This window comes from Filicampus tigris, chromosome 4 (genome assembly GCF_054856515.1).
Source record: "Filicampus tigris isolate MCC_2025a chromosome 4, RoL_Ftig_1.0, whole genome shotgun sequence".
Classification (NCBI taxonomy): domain Eukaryota; kingdom Metazoa; phylum Chordata; class Actinopteri; order Syngnathiformes; family Syngnathidae; genus Filicampus; species Filicampus tigris.
In genome coordinates this window covers 28241776-28258970 of record NC_141220.1, presented here as the reverse complement: position 1 = coordinate 28258970, position 17195 = coordinate 28241776, and the positions used below count along the sequence as shown (strand labels likewise).

Here is a 17195-nt window from a genome sequence, read left to right as displayed (position 1 = left end):
AAAAAAAGGTGAATTGATGCGGGCCGGACGTTGTGAAGTTCGCTTCCGCCATCTAGTGGTGGGCTTTTGAATGGCTTTCACTTGCCCGCATCTCGCGCCCACGTTTGCCACTTGTTTCCCAAAGACACTACTCTCCATGGAATCGGGGGCGTAACGTGGCTAATGGGTGGGCCTGCAAAAAATCAGGGTGGGCCCGAATATTTCTCTTACTGAGCACAATCCTCCTCTCCCGACACATCGTATATTCAAATAAATTGACAAACTGAATAATACTGAAGTGCAGATCGTCCCTAGTCCACCACAATTATGCCTTTCTAAATCCTCAATAAAATAAAAGAAATCACAACGAAACACATTCAAAAATACTTTAATCGTAATTTACACTAAATTTGAAAGTCTATATATTTTTTCCATGAATCTCACTTGGGTGGGCCTGTGCCCACCCAGGCCCACCAATGGCTCCACTTTAATTGATCACTCCAAATTGCCCCTAGGTGTGATTGTGAGTGTGGATCTTTGTCTCCGTGTGCCCTGCGATTGCCTGGCAACCAGTCCAGAGTGAAGCCTGGCCGCCCGCCTCTCGCTCTAGTCGGCTCCAAGTCTGCTGCAAATCGGCTGGGACCACGGACGTGGCTGGGACAGGCTCCAGCTCACCCAGGCGACCTTCTTGGGCGAGGGAGGAGAAGCGATATAGAAAATGGATGTAAGGGTGTAGCGGCCCCTGCTGGAATAGGTGAAGAATAACAACGTGAGTAAAGTAGTGCTAGTCGTGTAATTACTAAAGACTCATGAGTGGCTCCACGTATGGAGAAGCACCCGATTTATCCCGAAGTGTTGAAGAGTACTTCGATCAAGCTTTTCGAGGATTTCTTCCAGTTAGAAGGCGACCGTACACCACTACCGTACAAAAACGGTTTGCAGATTAAATGCGCCCATGTTGTAATCGATACAATAAGTGAGGGCGGACGTGTGTGTTGCGTGCGCGTACGTGGAAACGCTCGCGCGCTCACGAGCACTTTCGGTAGTTTCACTGAGTTTACATCCGGGTCTTTTCCCTAGGCAATGGGAGTCGCAGCACCGCCGTTCCTTAGGCAAAGTGAAATAAATTCGCCGCACCGACACAAAAACTAGTGCGCTTCGGGAAGACATCTTTTAGCGGGCCGGCGGGGACGATCGAGGCCGTCGGACGAACTTTCGGAACCAGTGTCACCGATGTCGACGACTCGGCGGCGACCAAAGCGGCTTTATAAAGAAGGACAAGTAGTTTTACTGGGTCTTCGTGTAGCTCCTCGGCGGAGGGATATGAGCTGTGCGCAGGCTGAGCTGAATGAGATTGAACAAGAGTTCTTGTTTTGTAGCTTCAGTTTGTGTCTTTTCTCACGAATTTGCCCAAACTACGTCCAAAATTGAGCAACTAAGTCAAGGTGCTCGGGAAGGAGTGAGTGGGACTCTTTGTGGGCTCTTGTTCCATCGCGGATCGGCTACTTGGAGATATATATTGAATTAATCTGGAGGAGGACTGCTGCTGAGTAAGTGCACATCGAGCTTTTTCATTTGCTAACTTTAATGTCGTCCTCGCTCGCCCCGAGTTGACGCGCGTCTCGTCTCCGTGTGCGTGCTCGCGTGCGGCCTCCGGGCTCTTTTGGGGGGCCTCGTTGCGCTCTTTGCTGCCTCTTTGCGGCTTCTTGTCGGAGTTCCTGCGGAGGAGGAGGAGGAGGAGGACGAGGACGAGGACGAGGAAGAGGCCGACACAAGTTGGACAGCCAGAGGCGGCTCGTAGCCTGCCTAGCAGGGGTGGCCGCCTTTGAGCCACCTCGAAGGCGTCCTTTAGCCGCCCGTTGGCCGTCGTGCTCTCGGGCGGGCGTCGGAGCGCGCTCCAGCCGGCCTCCACCTCGGCTCTCCCGTCTCCTCTTCTTCATCTTTGAGGGAACTTAGCCGCGTTAGCTTGCCAGGCTAACGTGGCGCTAGCGTCAGCTAGTTAGCGAGCTAACGTTAACGTCCACTTGTTCTCCGACATTGGGCGCTACTGTCACTTTGGACCTTCTGGTCCGGGTGAGGCTTAGAGCGCCTGCCGGAACCGACGCCGGACGTCACGGCGGCGGCCCGGGCTGGTTCGGAGGGTTCGCAAGGAGAGCTGGAGCATCCAGCGGGCGGCCATGACTGAGACGCTTATAAAACATTTATTGGAGCACTTGACTCGAGTGCTTGGATCACAAAGTGAAACCTCCATTTTAACATCGTCCGTGTTGGCGGCCCGCGGCGGTTCCTTGACCGCTCGGTCCTCAGACCTGACGTCCCATCCCGGCTTCAATTACGCCAATTAACCCGGCGGCGGGCGGGCGCGCGCTCGCCCCCTACCTGCACTCACCTGTGTGCCCTCCAGGAGTGACGTGTGCAACTTTTCAACTTGGAAAGCTTTCATTGGGCAGGTTTACTTGCAAGTTACACAAAAAGTAGGGGGAACAAAGCCTTGTTTTTTAGTTCAAGGGAGTCTAAACTGATACAAAGAAATGCAGAGGGGGAAGGGGGGGGGGGGTGGCGTTTTAGGACTTCATCGGTAAATGATTTCTGCCTTTGCAAGTGTCATAGCTGGCCAATGCACAATGGTACAACTGTACCGCATCACACCCTTTCTAATAAATAGAACTTAAATGAAGTTGTGAACGTCTAGCAATATCGGACCAAACTGAAGCATATTTATGGGATTCATTTTCTCAAAGTTTTGTTTGTTTGTTTTTTACCAACCAATACACTCATCGTGGTCGATTTGACTTCTGGATCAACCTATTGACACGAGCTAACGTCAGTCTCCGGTGCCTGCTGGTGTATTGATGGTTTATTGATTAGATGTTGAATTAGTTGATTTAAATCGCTGTCGTGTGCGCTTGTTGTGCAGGGCAGGGCAGAGGGGCGGAGTCCAGTCCCACAGCCGGGTGGTGAGTCCCCATTTATTCCATCAAAGTGCAAGAACGACACTCAGTGCGTTTATGGATATTGTGTATTTACATGTAACATGAGGATAAGCGGTATCGATAATGGATGGATGTTGATTACCTAACGTTGCGCACAAGTGAAATGCCACAACTTTTGTCAATGTTTTCGTCAGAGCACAACACAAAAGCATGCATACGTGGCACATTCTGCACTGTCATGAGTTGTTCGATCGGGGCCCTTTGGCACATATCATTGGATAGGCGACTTGAGCTAGGCCGTTGTTTCGCTGTGAGCCCGCCGTCTCTCTCGCTACGGCCTTCCCCTATCGATGACACGCTTACTAGTTGAATCCAGTTAAGACCGCGGGAGTCACACATTGTTAACATGGGCTAAGATGATATGAGAACGAGAAAAGGCTCCATGGCTGGGTACACTTTTGGGCATCCATGAAATAGTTCAACTGAGTACTGTATATTGTCGCTGTCATGTGAAAAACACATCTCCATTTTGATTTTTTTTTTTTTTTTTTTTAGCTTCACACGAATGGTGTGACGTCGCGTTAATGTGAAAATGAGAAAAGTTTGCCAAACTGGAGAGAAGTGGTTTTCACAGGACAGCGACGATATGCAGTAGAGCTTTAAAGATGAAAGGACCGGCGGAAGTTCCCTCGGAACTTTTGTCAGTAAAATAGAAGGAGTTAAAAGGCGAACGGGAAACAACAACTCAGCTCTAGACCAGTTATGTGGGAATAGCCTCAGCTGTTAATTGATCACCACACACCATAAAGAGTTGTCAAATGAAAGGTCAAAAGCGCTCTTGACATGTAAACCAAAATGTCAATTTGGAATACTCGAGTATACAAATTTGGACCACTGTAATGTCTTTCTCACAGCAGCACGTTCATGCTTCAGTTGGATGCTTTTCCCACCGGAGACGGCGTTCAGGTACTGTGACCTCATTTGACCTTTTTTTTTTTTTTTTTTTTTTAGCTTTATGAGTAGGAAAAACATCATGTCTACATAGGTCACGTTGCTTTGGCAACACTCTGAAAACTGCTCATTTCTGCTTTGTGCGTTCAAACGTTCAGGCTGATCCATCAGCTGAAAGACTGACTGCGTCAATGATGGAATTACAGACGTTGCAGGAGGCTTTGAAGGTGGAGATCCAGATCCATCAGGTGCCACTCGTTTGTCCTTCACTGACTTTGCCCCATGACTTTTGCCACACTTGCTGCTCGAGGAACCGCTCCGAAAAGAAGAGTTTGTTCAGTTTTAGCAAGGGTGGTGAAAGAATTCCACGCAGCCTGTGGGCTATTTGCGGTCCAGACGATGATATTTTGCGGCCCTCTACTTGATATCAAAGTTGAATCTTCATGCGGGCCCCACCTTTTTTTTTTTTTTTTTTTTTTTTCTAATTGTTTCCCTGGATGTTTTTTTGAATCACTTATGGACTAGCATAGCTACGGTTGATGACAGTTTTTGTCGCAGCGTAATCCTGTAGGGACACAAAGTGGAAGGAAAACCAGTCCCAGTCGGGTCCCAGTCGGGTCTTTTTCAAAATGGTTGTGAACAAGAACTGCCAATTTCAAACAAAACAAGAGACGTTGTTGATGTGTTTTGAATGCACAGAGAAAGTTGGCGCTGCGCAAGCAAGCTGACGTCATGACTCAAGTAGACTTGCTGAGGAGGAGACAAAGTAGCGAAGAGATGAGAGAGGGCACCGGGTCACCGATCTTGTTCACAGTCTGAAGACCCGTTCATGTTCTGAATTCCTTTGAATAAAGATTGAGACAGTTGGAGGAGCTGTACCTATTTGGAAGACCCAAACCCCTTTTTGTGGAGTTCTTGATGCGGCTCAGACAAACTCAAGACTCAATCTACAGCGCCCCCTCCCCACATAAATTGGGTTAGGGACCCCTCTGATGAATAAATTCTTTATCTGGAAGATGTGTGATAATGACATAAATAAAAAAACTGGGCAAAATTTAGCATAAGAATACAATTTAAAATAAAATGAGATGTGCATATTTGAAAAGGAGTAAGAGCTAAAACTAAAAAAAAAAACTACTTGTTTATAGCCATCTATTTTTTTTTTGTGCTACTGAATACCTTAACTTTTTTCTCAGTAAGATTTAATGACAGTTTATTTTGATCAAAGCAACTCTACCTGCACTGAATATGTTAGTGTCGCCAGCAAATGTGACAAATTTCCCTAATTGATTTCTTGCATATGTCATTGATGTACATCATAAATCATTTTGGACCCAGCACTGACCCTTGTGGAACTCCACACATAGTGTCCATGCAAATGGATTGGTGCTCCCCTACTTATACAAATTGCTTCCCGTTTCTGAAGTTACTCGTAACTGCTCCACTGCGAGTCCCCAAATAGCATGTTGTTCTCATGGAAATGCGCATATTTCATGTATTATTGCATCCAATACTTTGTTTAGCTCAACGAATACCACAATAGCATACTGATGGCTAGCTTCAAGCAACTGATGACCGCTGTCGACTTCATGTCATGCAGGTCGCTCGCTACCGTAGCTTAAAGATGACCTACTTTTCTCTTCTTTTTTTAAATAACTTTTTTTTTTGTGGACGTGAGGCTGATAGGATGCGCAGGCTGTTGTGTACTCTAACACAAAATACTGGATCATAATGACACGCTTACGCACCCCAAAAACACCCGCTGCGCCCTTGCGGTCGACTTGACCGTCATCGTATTCAATTGAGTATTCTGTTTTTAAATTGAGCTTTTACACAAGGTCCCAACTTCATTGGAATTGGAGTTTTGTTTGTCCCGCCCATATGATGAAAAGTAATAGGTGTGGCCGTTTCTGTTTAATGCCAACCAGTGGTTGTGCTGACTTGTGTGTGTGTGTGTTTGTGTGTGTGCGTGTTGTTGCCCACAGAAACTGGTGGCTCAGATGAAGCAGGACCCTCAGGTGAACAAACTCGAACAAGCGGTCACGTCGCTTGTCACGTGACCGAACGCTTGCCTTTATTTGTATTTTTTTTGTTCCTCTCCAGAATGCTGATCTGAAGAAGCAACTTCATGAACTCCAGGCAAAGATCACTGCGCTGAGTGAGAAGCAGGTAGAGACACGTGCACACGTTCACGAATTGACGCCGTCATGCTAGGTTCGGACTCGACGGCAAATATCGCCCCGCGTGTCTCGCGTGCCTTTGTTTTCGGGCGAACGGCGGCGGTGGCCCGTCCCCAAAAAAGTTTGAATGTCGTTATGCAATCTTTGGTTGACAAACGCTATCTTGGTTGACAGTTGAACAGCTATAAACTAGGGAAAGAGCGATTAGCGGCCGGGCCGATTATTGGCGCCGATATTCTGCATTTTGATGAATATCGGTATCGGCCTTTTTGAAAAATTTGATGGCCGATAATAAATCCATTTAAAACTGTGTTAACTTCAAGGCACTATTTGTTGAAATGTTCAGTTCACTTTATTAGAGATTCTACTGACCCTGGGAACACTCTGCACCGTTTGGTTTTGTTTGAAATCGAAACAAAGATAAGTGACATTTTGAAATTTTGGAGGACTTTGTTCCGTCAAAAACTATAGGGAGCAATTGTTTCAGTTTTCATGTCACTTTTGAAGACATGCTGATGCCCCTGGGAGCGCCCTGAACTTTGTTAGAATTTGACTACAAAGATATGCATCTTTGTCAAAAATGTATAATAATAAAAAAGATCAACATTATGCAAATCTGAAAAAATGCTCAACAAACATGCGTAAAGGCATTTCAACAAAGGTTTTTAAGAGTTTGTTTTATTTTTTGATGCCAATATTTTCCTTTTTTACTGAAAATGAATATCGGCTCCAAATATCGGCTGTCGGCCTCCTTGACTACTGACAATCGGCATCGGCCCGGCAAAAAAAACATATCGGTCTATCGCTACTATAAACAAGTCAATCCACTCAGCAGATACACCAACGTCCTGGCCACATGCTTGACCGTCGACAATCGCGAGTCGGCAAACCCCGTCAGAATGGGCCAAGAAGCACATGTCGCCGCGCCGCATTCGGTCTGTCTGACCGCGTGAACTGCGTTGACGATATGCGGGAAACGCACCGGCAGGAACGCTGGACTCGCGTCGGGCCTGACCGCGGCGTGACATCTGTAGGATATGTTGTCTTTTCGAGCTCTTGCTATTTTGATTAGGCCTGCCACGTAGTAGCGCTTGACCGACACGACGCCGTACTTGAAAACACTTTGAGCTCTTTCCAGCGTGTCGTTCTCATCGCGCTGGTTTCCATGGAGACCAACACCGAGACAGGAGCATGGAAATTGCCGGGAAAGGTCACAAAGAGGTTGTGTTAACGTTGCGTGTGGAGGACAAACTCCGTCTTTGACATACCAACAACACGCTTGTGCTTCTGACGCGGTGGATGAGGTCCCTTGGAAGGTGGCCGGCGCCGCGGCTCGTATTTTCCAAACGCGCCGGAGCGTTTCACTTCAAATGAAGTGTGGACATGACGACTTGCGTTCGCCCGTCTCTTGTGTTCCGACAGAAAAAGGTGGTGGAGCAGCTGAGGAAAGAGCTGCTGGTCAAGCAGGAACCAGAAGCCAAAGTGCAGCTGCAGGTCCACGCGCCTCCTGTAGGGGGCGATGTCAAGCCCGCCAACCTGGTGCAGACCCAGCAGATTCCTGGAGGACTGCAGCAGGTTGCAAACACACACTCTTGAGTTTGATGGCATTTCGGCCATCATCCACGACGCCCCAAATGTCGCTCTTGGTCTTCGTCAGGAACAGAAGCGCTCTCTTCTGATCCTGAAGAATCCCAAAAAAGCAACTGTGCAAATTATTGGAGGAGCTAATAGTAATTTCCCCCCCCCCACAAGATTGTCATTGCCATTTAATATGCAATTATTTTGTCAAGGTCCTCGTCTCGTATATTTTTTTGGAACAAACTCAACTAATCGTGTATTCCAATAAACAATGCTGATTTATTATCCACAAATGGTTTGGTCCTATAGGCTAGACTCGGCTAAAATCAACTTGACCAAAGTGGAGCAAACTACGTGTGGCGTAAACAGAAGTCAAGAAGTCAGACGACGACAATCGTGCAAGCAAATGTGGCGTGATCGCGTCAACTTTTCGTGTTTCTTGAAACATTATTAGGGAAACATGTGGACTGCACTTCTTCTTAAGTACTGCACTTAATGAAATATAAAAATCAATCAATAAAGTATGCATATATAAAATAAAGCCTACCGACCGGCCGAATTGTACCCGAGGTTTTTGCGGATTTAGCTTTCTTCCAAATTGCACTTTCCTACTTTGCGATGCCGTTTGAATTAGATTTTTATTTGTTCAAGCGTAGTCGAGATGCACATTTCCAAGTTGTTTGACTTTGGTCTTTGTCCGACTTGGGCAGACGCTGACGGTTACGCCGGTCCTCACCACCAAGACGCTACCGCTGGTGCTGAAAGCTGCCGCCACGCCCTCGCTGCCCGGCTCCATTCTGCCGCAACGCCCGGCCACGGTCACCATGGTAACCACCGCCATCTCCAAACCCGACTCGCACAATGCCCCCATCAACCTGCAGGTGGCGGGCAAACTAAGCGCTCACAGCTTGGAACCGCTCAGGCTCGTTTCCAAGAACGCCATGCTGGTAAGTGTGTGTGTGTGTGTGTGTCTGCATGCGTGCGTACGCGTGAATGCCTTGACAAAAGGCTGTGCAGGTGGCCGCCATAATCAACAAAAACTGACATATGACACAGTGTTGCTTTAAAATAACTTTTTACAAATATTATCAAAAGGTCTTTGACTGTGTTGCGTGACATTTGTCATCTCCCGGAAACACAATTGTGTAAAAAATTGGAGCGTACCTAGACAACAAGAGGCAGACGATAGTTGAGATTGTCGCACGTCATCAATTAGTGATGTACAATTCATCGAAATTCAATTGTCATTATTACACGAAAACTACGATTAATATTCATTTATAGCCAACGCACTTTGTTCACACAATGAATTTATACATTTGCAGCTTTTTTTTTTTTTTTTCATAACTAATTTGATAAATTTGTCTTTATATTTTTTCTGTACGTTTAAACATTTGATTGTTTTGCACCAAAAAAATAAATGATCGTTTGAATAATCGTGATTTCAGTCACTCCCCCCAAATAACCGTGATTTCATATTTTTTTCGTAATCGATCAGCCCTGTCATCGAAACAGTCCCAACCTCGGTTTCGGAATGACCAAGTCGACGAACAATTTGGTTTGGGCGCGAAGCAAAAAAAAAAAAAAAAAAAGAGCCGGCTTGAGTGCCGCTGCCGTTTTCTGATGGGTTGCGGTTCGTCAGCAGGTCAGACCAAAGCCCGCCTTGCCCGCCAACGTCCCCATCGCCCCCGCCCCTCCCCCGCCCATGATGGCGGCGCCCCAGCTCCTGCAGCGGCCCGTCATGCTGGCCACCAAGCTGTCGCCGTCGCTGTCGTCGGCCGCGCCCATTCACCAGCTGCGCATCGTTAACGGACAGCCCTGCGTCAAGACGGGCTCCGCCCCATTGACGGGCATCGTCATCACCGCGCCCACCACGGCCGCCTGCCTCGCCAGCCCCGCCCGGGCGCCCGACCCCGCCACCGTCCCCGCCCCCGCCCAGCCCCTCCAGATCAGCGCCGTGACCGCCGAGCCCAAGGTAAGGCGACGCCGATGGCGCGGCTCACACCCCACCACCCCCCCCCCCCGGGCCGGTCGCGTGACCTCTCGCCGTCCTCTCTCAGCAGACTGTTAAATCGGGAGGCGCAGCCGAGCACAAGGTGGCGCTCACGTTCCCCTCTTCGTCGACTCCGCCCTTGTCTCCGCCTCCCAGGCCCAAGAAGGAGGAGAGCCCGGAGGTAGGCGACGGCCGAGGACGTCCCCGCGGCGTCCGTCGCGCTGCCTGTCTGATTGCGCGTCTTTCTTCTAGAAACTGGCCTTCATGGTGTCCTTGGGCCTCGTAACGCACGACCACTTGGAAGGTGAGCCTCCGCTCGGCGCCGCGGCAGCGCCAACACGTTGCGCCCGTCTCGGAGCGTCGGATTGGGCGACTGTCGCCCGCGCGCTCCCGACACATTGCCACTCTTTGCAGAGATTCAGAGCAAAAGGCAGGAGAGGAAGAGGAGAACGACGGCTAACCCGGTCTACAGCGGCGCCGTGTTTGAGCCTGAGGTAAAGGCATCGGTGTCGCGCCCGAGACGCGCCGCTTAACCTCGGCGCCGGCCCGACGCGCCACTTGGATTCGACGACAAACGTCGTGCTTGCCGTTTGTGTTTCAGAGGAAAAAGAGCGCTGTGAGTTACCTGAACAGCCCTCTGCACCTGGGGACCCGCAAGAGAGGTCGGTATAACCTGGCGACGGCGAGCCGTCTGCCCGGCGACAAAGTGCGCGACTGACGCCGCCGCGATCTTCTGCGAACTGGCAGTCAGCGGTCAAATAAGACTTAACAGCGAGTCGGGGCCGAGGTGTCCCCACGGGTTCGGACTTGTGCGTCCTGTCCCCCGTGTCTGTCTACGTGCCGCTATTAACACGCTTCCCGTCCTCGTCACCTTTTTCACTCACTTTTCACCACTAACCCGCTCGCCCAGCGTGCGGCCAGGCAAGTCGGGTCGCCCGAATCAATCGTCGAGCGCGCTTCCGGTCGCTCGAGGGGCGCGTCCGCGTATCGTAACCGTACGAGTCGCAGGTGCGATCGCCGCCTCTCGATTCCGTCGAGTGCCGGAGGAGCTTCTATCGAGTTGCGGCGGCGCGCGGCTCAGCGAGCATGATGGCGGCGTGCGCACTAACACTGTCTGTGCTTCTGACTCCTCCCCCTCCCCCCCCCCCCCCGACCCCGCCCCAACCCCTCCCTTCCCCACCCCCCCGCCTCACGCTAGCCAACGACGACTCCCTTTCCAAGGTATGTCACGCAGACTGTTGTTGTTCTTCCCCCCTCTCCATCTTTCTTTTTCTTTTCTTTTTTTTTTTTCCTTTTTTTTTTTTCTTTTTTTTTTCTTTTGTTTTCCGTCTTTGTCGTCTGTCTCATTTCACCCAGGTCGCCCACCCAAATACGGCGGCGTCCCGGAGCTGGGCTGCCTCACCCCGACCTCCCCCTCCAGCCCCGCCCACCCCCTCCCCCTGCCCAGCCCCAGCTCTGGGGATGTAAGTAACCGAGGGGGGGGCGGAAGGCCGCCGTCGGCTCACTAGTCTGTCAATCATCCACCCACATGTCATCAGTCTTACAAAGTGAACAGCCTCTCTGCCAAATTAACGCGCATCACCGCCAGCCCCCGACTAAAGCCGGCCGCTCCGCTGCCTGGTGGGCGGGCGGGCGGGCGGGCCAGCGGGCGGGGCGACTGATTGGTCCAATTCTTGCTCGCAGGGAGACATCCATGAGGACTTCTGCACTGTGTGCAGACGCAGTGGCCAGTTGCTCATGTGCGACACGTGTTCTCGTGTCTATCACCTGGACTGCCTGGAACCGCCCCTGAAAAGCATTCCTAAAGGCATGTGGATCTGTCCCAAATGCCAAGATCAGGTAACGGCCCGCTTTAGGACTGTTCAACCCTTTGTAAGCATCCACGCCGCACACTTGTCCCGTTCGTTGTGTCACGCATCCGCCCGCTCCATCGTGCCCGTCCGCGGCGTCGGCCTCGCCGCGCAGGCCACGGCCGTCGCCGCGCTCGCGCCCCCGCACCTCCCCCACCCCCCACCTCCCCGCTCCCCCGATTCCCGCCGCGTCTTCTCCCGTGCCTGACGAGCGTCAGCTTCTCTCGGCAGATCCTCAAGAAAGAAGAAGCCATTCCGTGGCCCGGGACGCTGGCCATCGTCCACTCGTACATCGCCTACAAAGAAGGTGAGCGGGCGAGCGGGCGCCAAGGCGCCAAGGCCCCAAGGCCCGCGCTTTAGCTCACAAATGTCGTCTTCCTGCTTGTTTGCGCAGCGAAAGAAGAAGAGAAGCAGAAGCTGATCAAGTGGAGTGCAGAGCTGCGGCTGGATCGCGAGCAGCTGGAGCAACAAGTCAAGCAGCTCAGCAACTCCATCACGGTAAATATCCATCCTTTCGTTTGTCATGCTAGGCCAAATTGAAGTTGGGAGCGAGCTCCGGATACGCCGCTGCTCGAGTCAAGTCAAGAGAAAAAAAAAGCGGAGAAGTTAAGGTAGTCATTGACACGCTCGTGGAGCGGTTTGTTCAATTTGAACCGGAAGACGCAAATCGCATCGCGGAAGACGATCTGCGTCGAGTATGAATTTACTACGTCGCACGCGCAGCCTTGTGAAATAATCCAACGTGGGACAAAATAATGCCCCCGCGAGCTAAAAAAAGCCAAAAAGGAGCAGGCGTGGAGAATGGGGCGGCAGGAAGTTGGCGTGCCTGCACTTGTTTACAGCTGCTGACCTGCCAACCAAGTTAGCATTAGCCAAAATTTGAGCGCAACCACCGGCCACCTGATCCACGAACAACGTTCAAACGTTTGTTTTTTCTGTCGGGCGGAGAAGGAAAAGCCGTTCCTCTTCGTGTTGTGGGGCAGCACGCCCTTTTCCTCCTTCTGATTGCTGTCTCGCAGTTGGCAGTGGTGCACCAGTTCTTACTGCAGCTCAAAATGTCACATCGTTATGGAATAACAGCAGAGACATTTCAATGACATAAATATTCCCAAAAATCAATGTAACTCTATACATATTTTTTTGTTCTATTATATACATATATATAAATATTGTCGTTATGTTTTGCAGAAGCCTGTATTTAGCAATTTAAAAGAGACGTTGTTCACAAACGCTGTCTATCCACAATTGGTCTGTGAAGCAAGTGCAGATTTAAAATATTTTTGGTAGAATATCGTCAAATTATCGTTATCGAGTTTCTTGAAAAAATATCAAGATTTTTTTTTTTTTTTTTTTTTGCCCAGATCGCCCTCCCCAACCTATATTTTTCTTGCTTAACCCAAAACCGGCGGTGTTATTTTTGGCGGTAGCTCAACTCATTTAAATCGGGGACAGCTGAAAAGACTTACCAGTACCAGTGTAGTCACAAAGCACATTCGACTTGTGTGTCAAGGTAGCCACTTTATCCTGAAAAAAAATACGATCCATTTGCTCCCAATTGTACTTAGTCAGTGTGAAAAGTGGGCCCGGTTATTGCTTTGTTTTTGTTGTCGAGCGGCGACGTGGGTAAGCGCTTCCTTGTTGACTCCTCCGCTCGTGTCTTTCCTCCGTCAGAAGTGCATGGAGACCAAGAACAGCATCCTGGCCCGCCAGAAGGAGATGCAGCTGTCCCTGGACAAGGTCAAACATCTGGTCCGCCTCATCCAGGCCTTCAACGTCAACCAGGTGGTGTCCGACCCCAACGGCAGGGACGTCCGAGTCCAAGACGCCGCCGCGGCGCCGCCCGAAGCCGAGTCGGCCTCATCACAAGTCGAGCCGACGCCGCCGGAGGTCGGGGCCGGCGACGCGGCGGAGAGCGACAAAGCTGCGGAGCGAGCGACGGAGAGGAGCGAGACCGCCGCCGGGGACGCCGACCGTCGCGCCGGCCTCACGCAGGGCCCGGATGATAGGGGAGGAGCTAAGACGGAAAGCGGCGTACGGGCGGAGGAGGGCGCGCCGGAGGCCGAGACTGCCGCGTCTCGGCAGGCGGACGCGGCCACTTCGTTGGAGGCGCCGACGCTCGCCACCGCCAACGGGACGGGCGCGCCGCCGCTGCACCCCTCCCCCCCTGCGGACGCCGCCGCCGCCGACTCTGAGAACAAGACGGCCGCCGCGAGCCCCCCGGAAACGGCGACGCGAGACAAACGGGACATCAGCGACAGCAACAGCAAAACCTCAGAACCCTCCCAGCATTGTGTGCCAGCCGAGTGAGCGTCGCCTTCGCGTGGAATACGATACCGGAAAAAAAAAAAGTTGCCAATGTGTGTAAATGTCGTTTGTTTGCGTCGTATCGTCAGCCTGTGTCGATGGTAGATAGCGGCCTGGTCGCGCGCTCGCGGCCACTTAGCCATAGACGTTGTCATGGGAACGCTCGAAAGGAGACCGAATCCATCACACCAGTGTGTGCCTGTCCCGGCGGTCGGGGGTTGGGGGGGGGCGCGGTCGCGGAGAGGCGAGGGGGGGGGGGGGGGGCGGTCGCCTCGGAAAGCGCTCCAATTGCGGTCGGCGGCGTCCCCCCCCCCCCCTCCCCGCGTCGGACCCCGCTTAAGGTCAGTGCTCTTCAAACAAAGAAGTGCTTCAAGCGGACAAGGAGCACGACATCATCGTCATCGTCTTCATCGTGGTCGTGATCCGACATGGCTGCCCGGGACCTCGCACCGAGAGCGCCGCCCGCCTAACTCGCTGACGCCGTCACTTCTTTGTTTGAAGCGTCCAGGCCCCTCCCCCACCTGCTCCAGAGACTGTAAGCCCCGCCCGCAAAGGCAGGCGCGGAGGAGGCGGAGCCAGAGCGGAGTTGTTGTTGTGAGTCGTCATTGGTGTGTCCGTGTGATGTGCTTTTGTTTTCCTAGGACAACGTGTTCACGTCTTCCTGGTGTTGGGAAATAAGTGCTTCGTGTTTTGCTCCGCCCCGCCGCCATCTTCAACTGCCAAACGCATCAAATGCGCCGGGGGCGGAGCCAAAGCTTCAGCTTAACGGCGACAAAAAAAAAGAAAAAAAAAAAAAAAAAAGCACAAGTTGGTTTCTTCTTCTGGTTCTGTAATGCCACCTGACTCCTCCCACTTTGGAGGAAGCACAAGAAGAGCCTGCAGGGGGCGCCGCTCACTTCCCGCTGCATCATTCATGGTGCCTCTTTTGTTTCTTTCTTTTTCTCCTCTTTTGAGGCCTCATGACTTGTGTCAGCCATTTAGTATATATCATGGTCACGACTCCGCCCCCCCCCCCCCCCCCCCCCAGTAGGTACCTTGAGTGCCTTCTTCGATTTGTCTCGACTTGCACTGTGACGCGTGGACCCGCCCCTTCACCTCATTGGCCGCTCAGTGTTTTGCTGCCTTAAATGTTTTTGTTTTTTTATTATTTTATTTAGTTTGATTTTTTTTTACCTGATCAACTCGCTCATTGAGGGGTCAAAGGTTGCCAAGTCTGCCAGGTTGTCATGATGACAAAGCCCAGGCGGTGATGCACTTTTTCACTTGAGCAGTATTATAACAAAATGTGTGACCCCGCCCCCCCAGCCTCCCCTTCATCAATGCATGCCTTCTTATGCAAATTTTCTACACAAGTTAATGATGCATTCCTGTTTGTTCATTTTGCATTTGGATTTTAATTTTTTGGGGTTGGTTTGGAATGGGCGGAGCCAGGAGTAGCGGTCATCTGAGTGGGCGGAGCAAAAAAAGGGTCCATTCATCCAAAGAACACAGATGACACGCCACTCATGGGAGGGAATTGCGGCGTTGCTCCAAGTCCGAAGTGTCCGTTTGCCAGCGTCCAGTCATGACTGTGGCCTTCGAGTGTTGTCCTCACGTGACCCTGTGATCCCCACACCTGACTTTTTTCTTTTTTTTTTTTTTTTTATCTTCCATGTGCTCAGACGCATTGTAGCGCTCCAAATAAAGAACAAGTGTACATTGGGAATCTTTGTATAATTGTTTGTATTTTTTCATAATTTTGGAAAGGAATGTGTTTATTTTTTTGGACTTGTGTTCCACATGTGTCTTCTGTTGGCCATGTTGGTGGGATTCTTACCTCTGTATTGAGCCTCCTCTTCTTGTGATGATGATAATGACGATTATGATGATGATGACGATGATGATGATGCAGTGTTTCACTAAATACTGTTGCTAGGTTACAGGATGGCACCAGCCACCACTAGGAGCATTTGATCAATTTCTATTTATTTATTTTATCAGTTTGCTAATAAATCCTCAAAACCATCACTCTTGGGTTGTTCTTTTCGCCTGACAACAACATTGACAATTGAAAGAAAAGAACTCAATACAACTTTATTCATATGGTGCATTTCACAACAGCTACAGCTGTAAGAAAGTACGTTACATACAACAACAAAATAGCAACAAGTGAAAGCAATAAATGAACACAAAATACTATATACGGTGGAGTAGACCCCGGGAAACAGAAAACTGTCCCTATTTTCAAACCAGAAGCCTACTTTTCAACCCTATTTTGAAAACCTAACTCTAATTTGGAACGCTAACCCTACTTTGAAACACCAACTTGAAACCCTACTTTGCAACCCTAACCTGACTTTACAACCCTACTTTGAAACTTTAACCCTGGTTTGAAATCCTACGTTTGAAACCGTAATACTAGTTTAAAATCCTACTTCGAAACCCTAACCTTAATTTGAAACCCTAGTTTGAAACTAACCCTAATTTGAAAGCCCAACCCTACTTTTAAGCACTACTTTGAATCTCTAATCCAACTGTGAAACCCTTCTTTGAAACCATAACCCTAATTTGTAACCTTAACCCTACTTTGCAAAGTATAGGGTTGGGGTTTCAAATTAAGAATTCAAATTCAGATTTCAAATTAGGGTTTCAAAGTAGGGTTAGGGTTGCAAATTAAGATTTCAAAGTAGGGTTAGGGTTGCAAACGGAGAATCGTTCCCCATCTGCCAAACTGCTTGGTGTCAAGTGAATTGAATTGAGTTCTGTATCTCAAATTTTGGCGAGTAAGTCCAAATTTAAAAAGAAAAAAAAATGGCCCAACGACGGCTCAATTGTATCTCGAAAAACTGGGTCACTCGTCGCTCAAAGCAGCACTGTCTGTGAAAATTTGAATGAAGCACTGTCATCAGGTACGGTGGACCCGTCACTAGTCCCAAAGCGGAGCATAGCGGCCAGCCGTATAGCCAACATCTGCGTATAATTGATTAAAAAAAAAAAAAACGTCAAAAAGACGCAAATAAACATGAGATAAACATAAACACAAAAAATGGAGTGAAACGGGGGAAAAATCCCCCCCAAAACAAAAATATCTCAATAAAATATTTATAATAATCTAAAAATGTGAATCCGCACGTGTTGAACTGCGAGTATGCGAGTATTTGTATTCCATTACATTACAATAGTAGTGAGAACTCCGCTTGACCAACTGAGCCACTGTTTTTTTTTTGTTTGTTTTTTTTTTCAATTAGCACGCTGCACCTTTAAGACAGCATGTGGTCCACATCATCATCATCCCCCCCCCCCCCCCCCTCCCGCCTGCTCCACATACATACACACGCCTCGCAATCCAACCCCCCCGCCGCCTCTGGAGGTGCCCGCTTTGAAAGTTGGACCGGGGAATTAGCACTTACACTGGAGACCACAGCGCGCGCGCGCACACACACAAGGC

At 50.0% G+C, this 17195-nt stretch overlaps 1 protein-coding gene across 8 annotated transcripts; it reads left to right on the top strand.

Moving 5' to 3' along the window:
• The first annotated feature begins 1075 nt into the window (after positions 1-1075).
• On the top strand, positions 1076-15775 carry phf21ab (PHD finger protein 21Ab). Of its 8 annotated transcripts, none has more exons than XM_086028125.1 (18): positions 1076-1529; positions 2897-2936; positions 3827-3878; positions 4022-4111; positions 5849-5881; positions 5967-6032; positions 7466-7618; positions 8332-8568; positions 9264-9596; positions 9685-9795; positions 9867-9918; positions 10029-10108; positions 10216-10276; positions 10836-11077; positions 11298-11453; positions 11696-11771; positions 11859-11962; positions 13136-15775. In XM_086028125.1, the coding sequence occupies exons 3-18, from the start codon at positions 3837-3839 to the stop codon at positions 13769-13771; spliced, it is 2472 nt and encodes an 823-aa protein (XP_085884251.1). In that variant the 5' UTR covers positions 1076-1529; positions 2897-2936; positions 3827-3836; the 3' UTR covers positions 13772-15775. The 8 variants fall into 8 exon arrangements, with proteins under 8 accessions (XP_085884251.1, XP_085884250.1, XP_085884252.1 ...); XM_086028124.1 differs by having other exon boundaries at positions 1077-1529; positions 9682-9795; XM_086028126.1 differs by having other exon boundaries at positions 1079-1529; positions 9267-9596.
• Positions 15776-17195: the final 1420 nt, after the last annotated feature.

What these genes read in the sequence shown, in the direction of transcription:
- phf21ab (XM_086028124.1), top strand. Translation starts at nt 3,837, where the DNA reads ATGCTTCAGTTGGATGCTTTTCCCACCGGAGACGGCGTTCAG. An exon ending in CCACCGGAGACGGCGTTCAG is followed by an intron (nt 3,879 to 4,021) that starts GTACTGTGACCT and finishes TCAAACGTTCAG; the next exon opens with GCTGATCCATCAGCTGAAAG. An exon ending in GTCCCAAATGCCAAGATCAG is followed by an intron (nt 11,454 to 11,695) that starts GTAACGGCCCGC and finishes TTCTCTCGGCAG; the next exon opens with ATCCTCAAGAAAGAAGAAGC.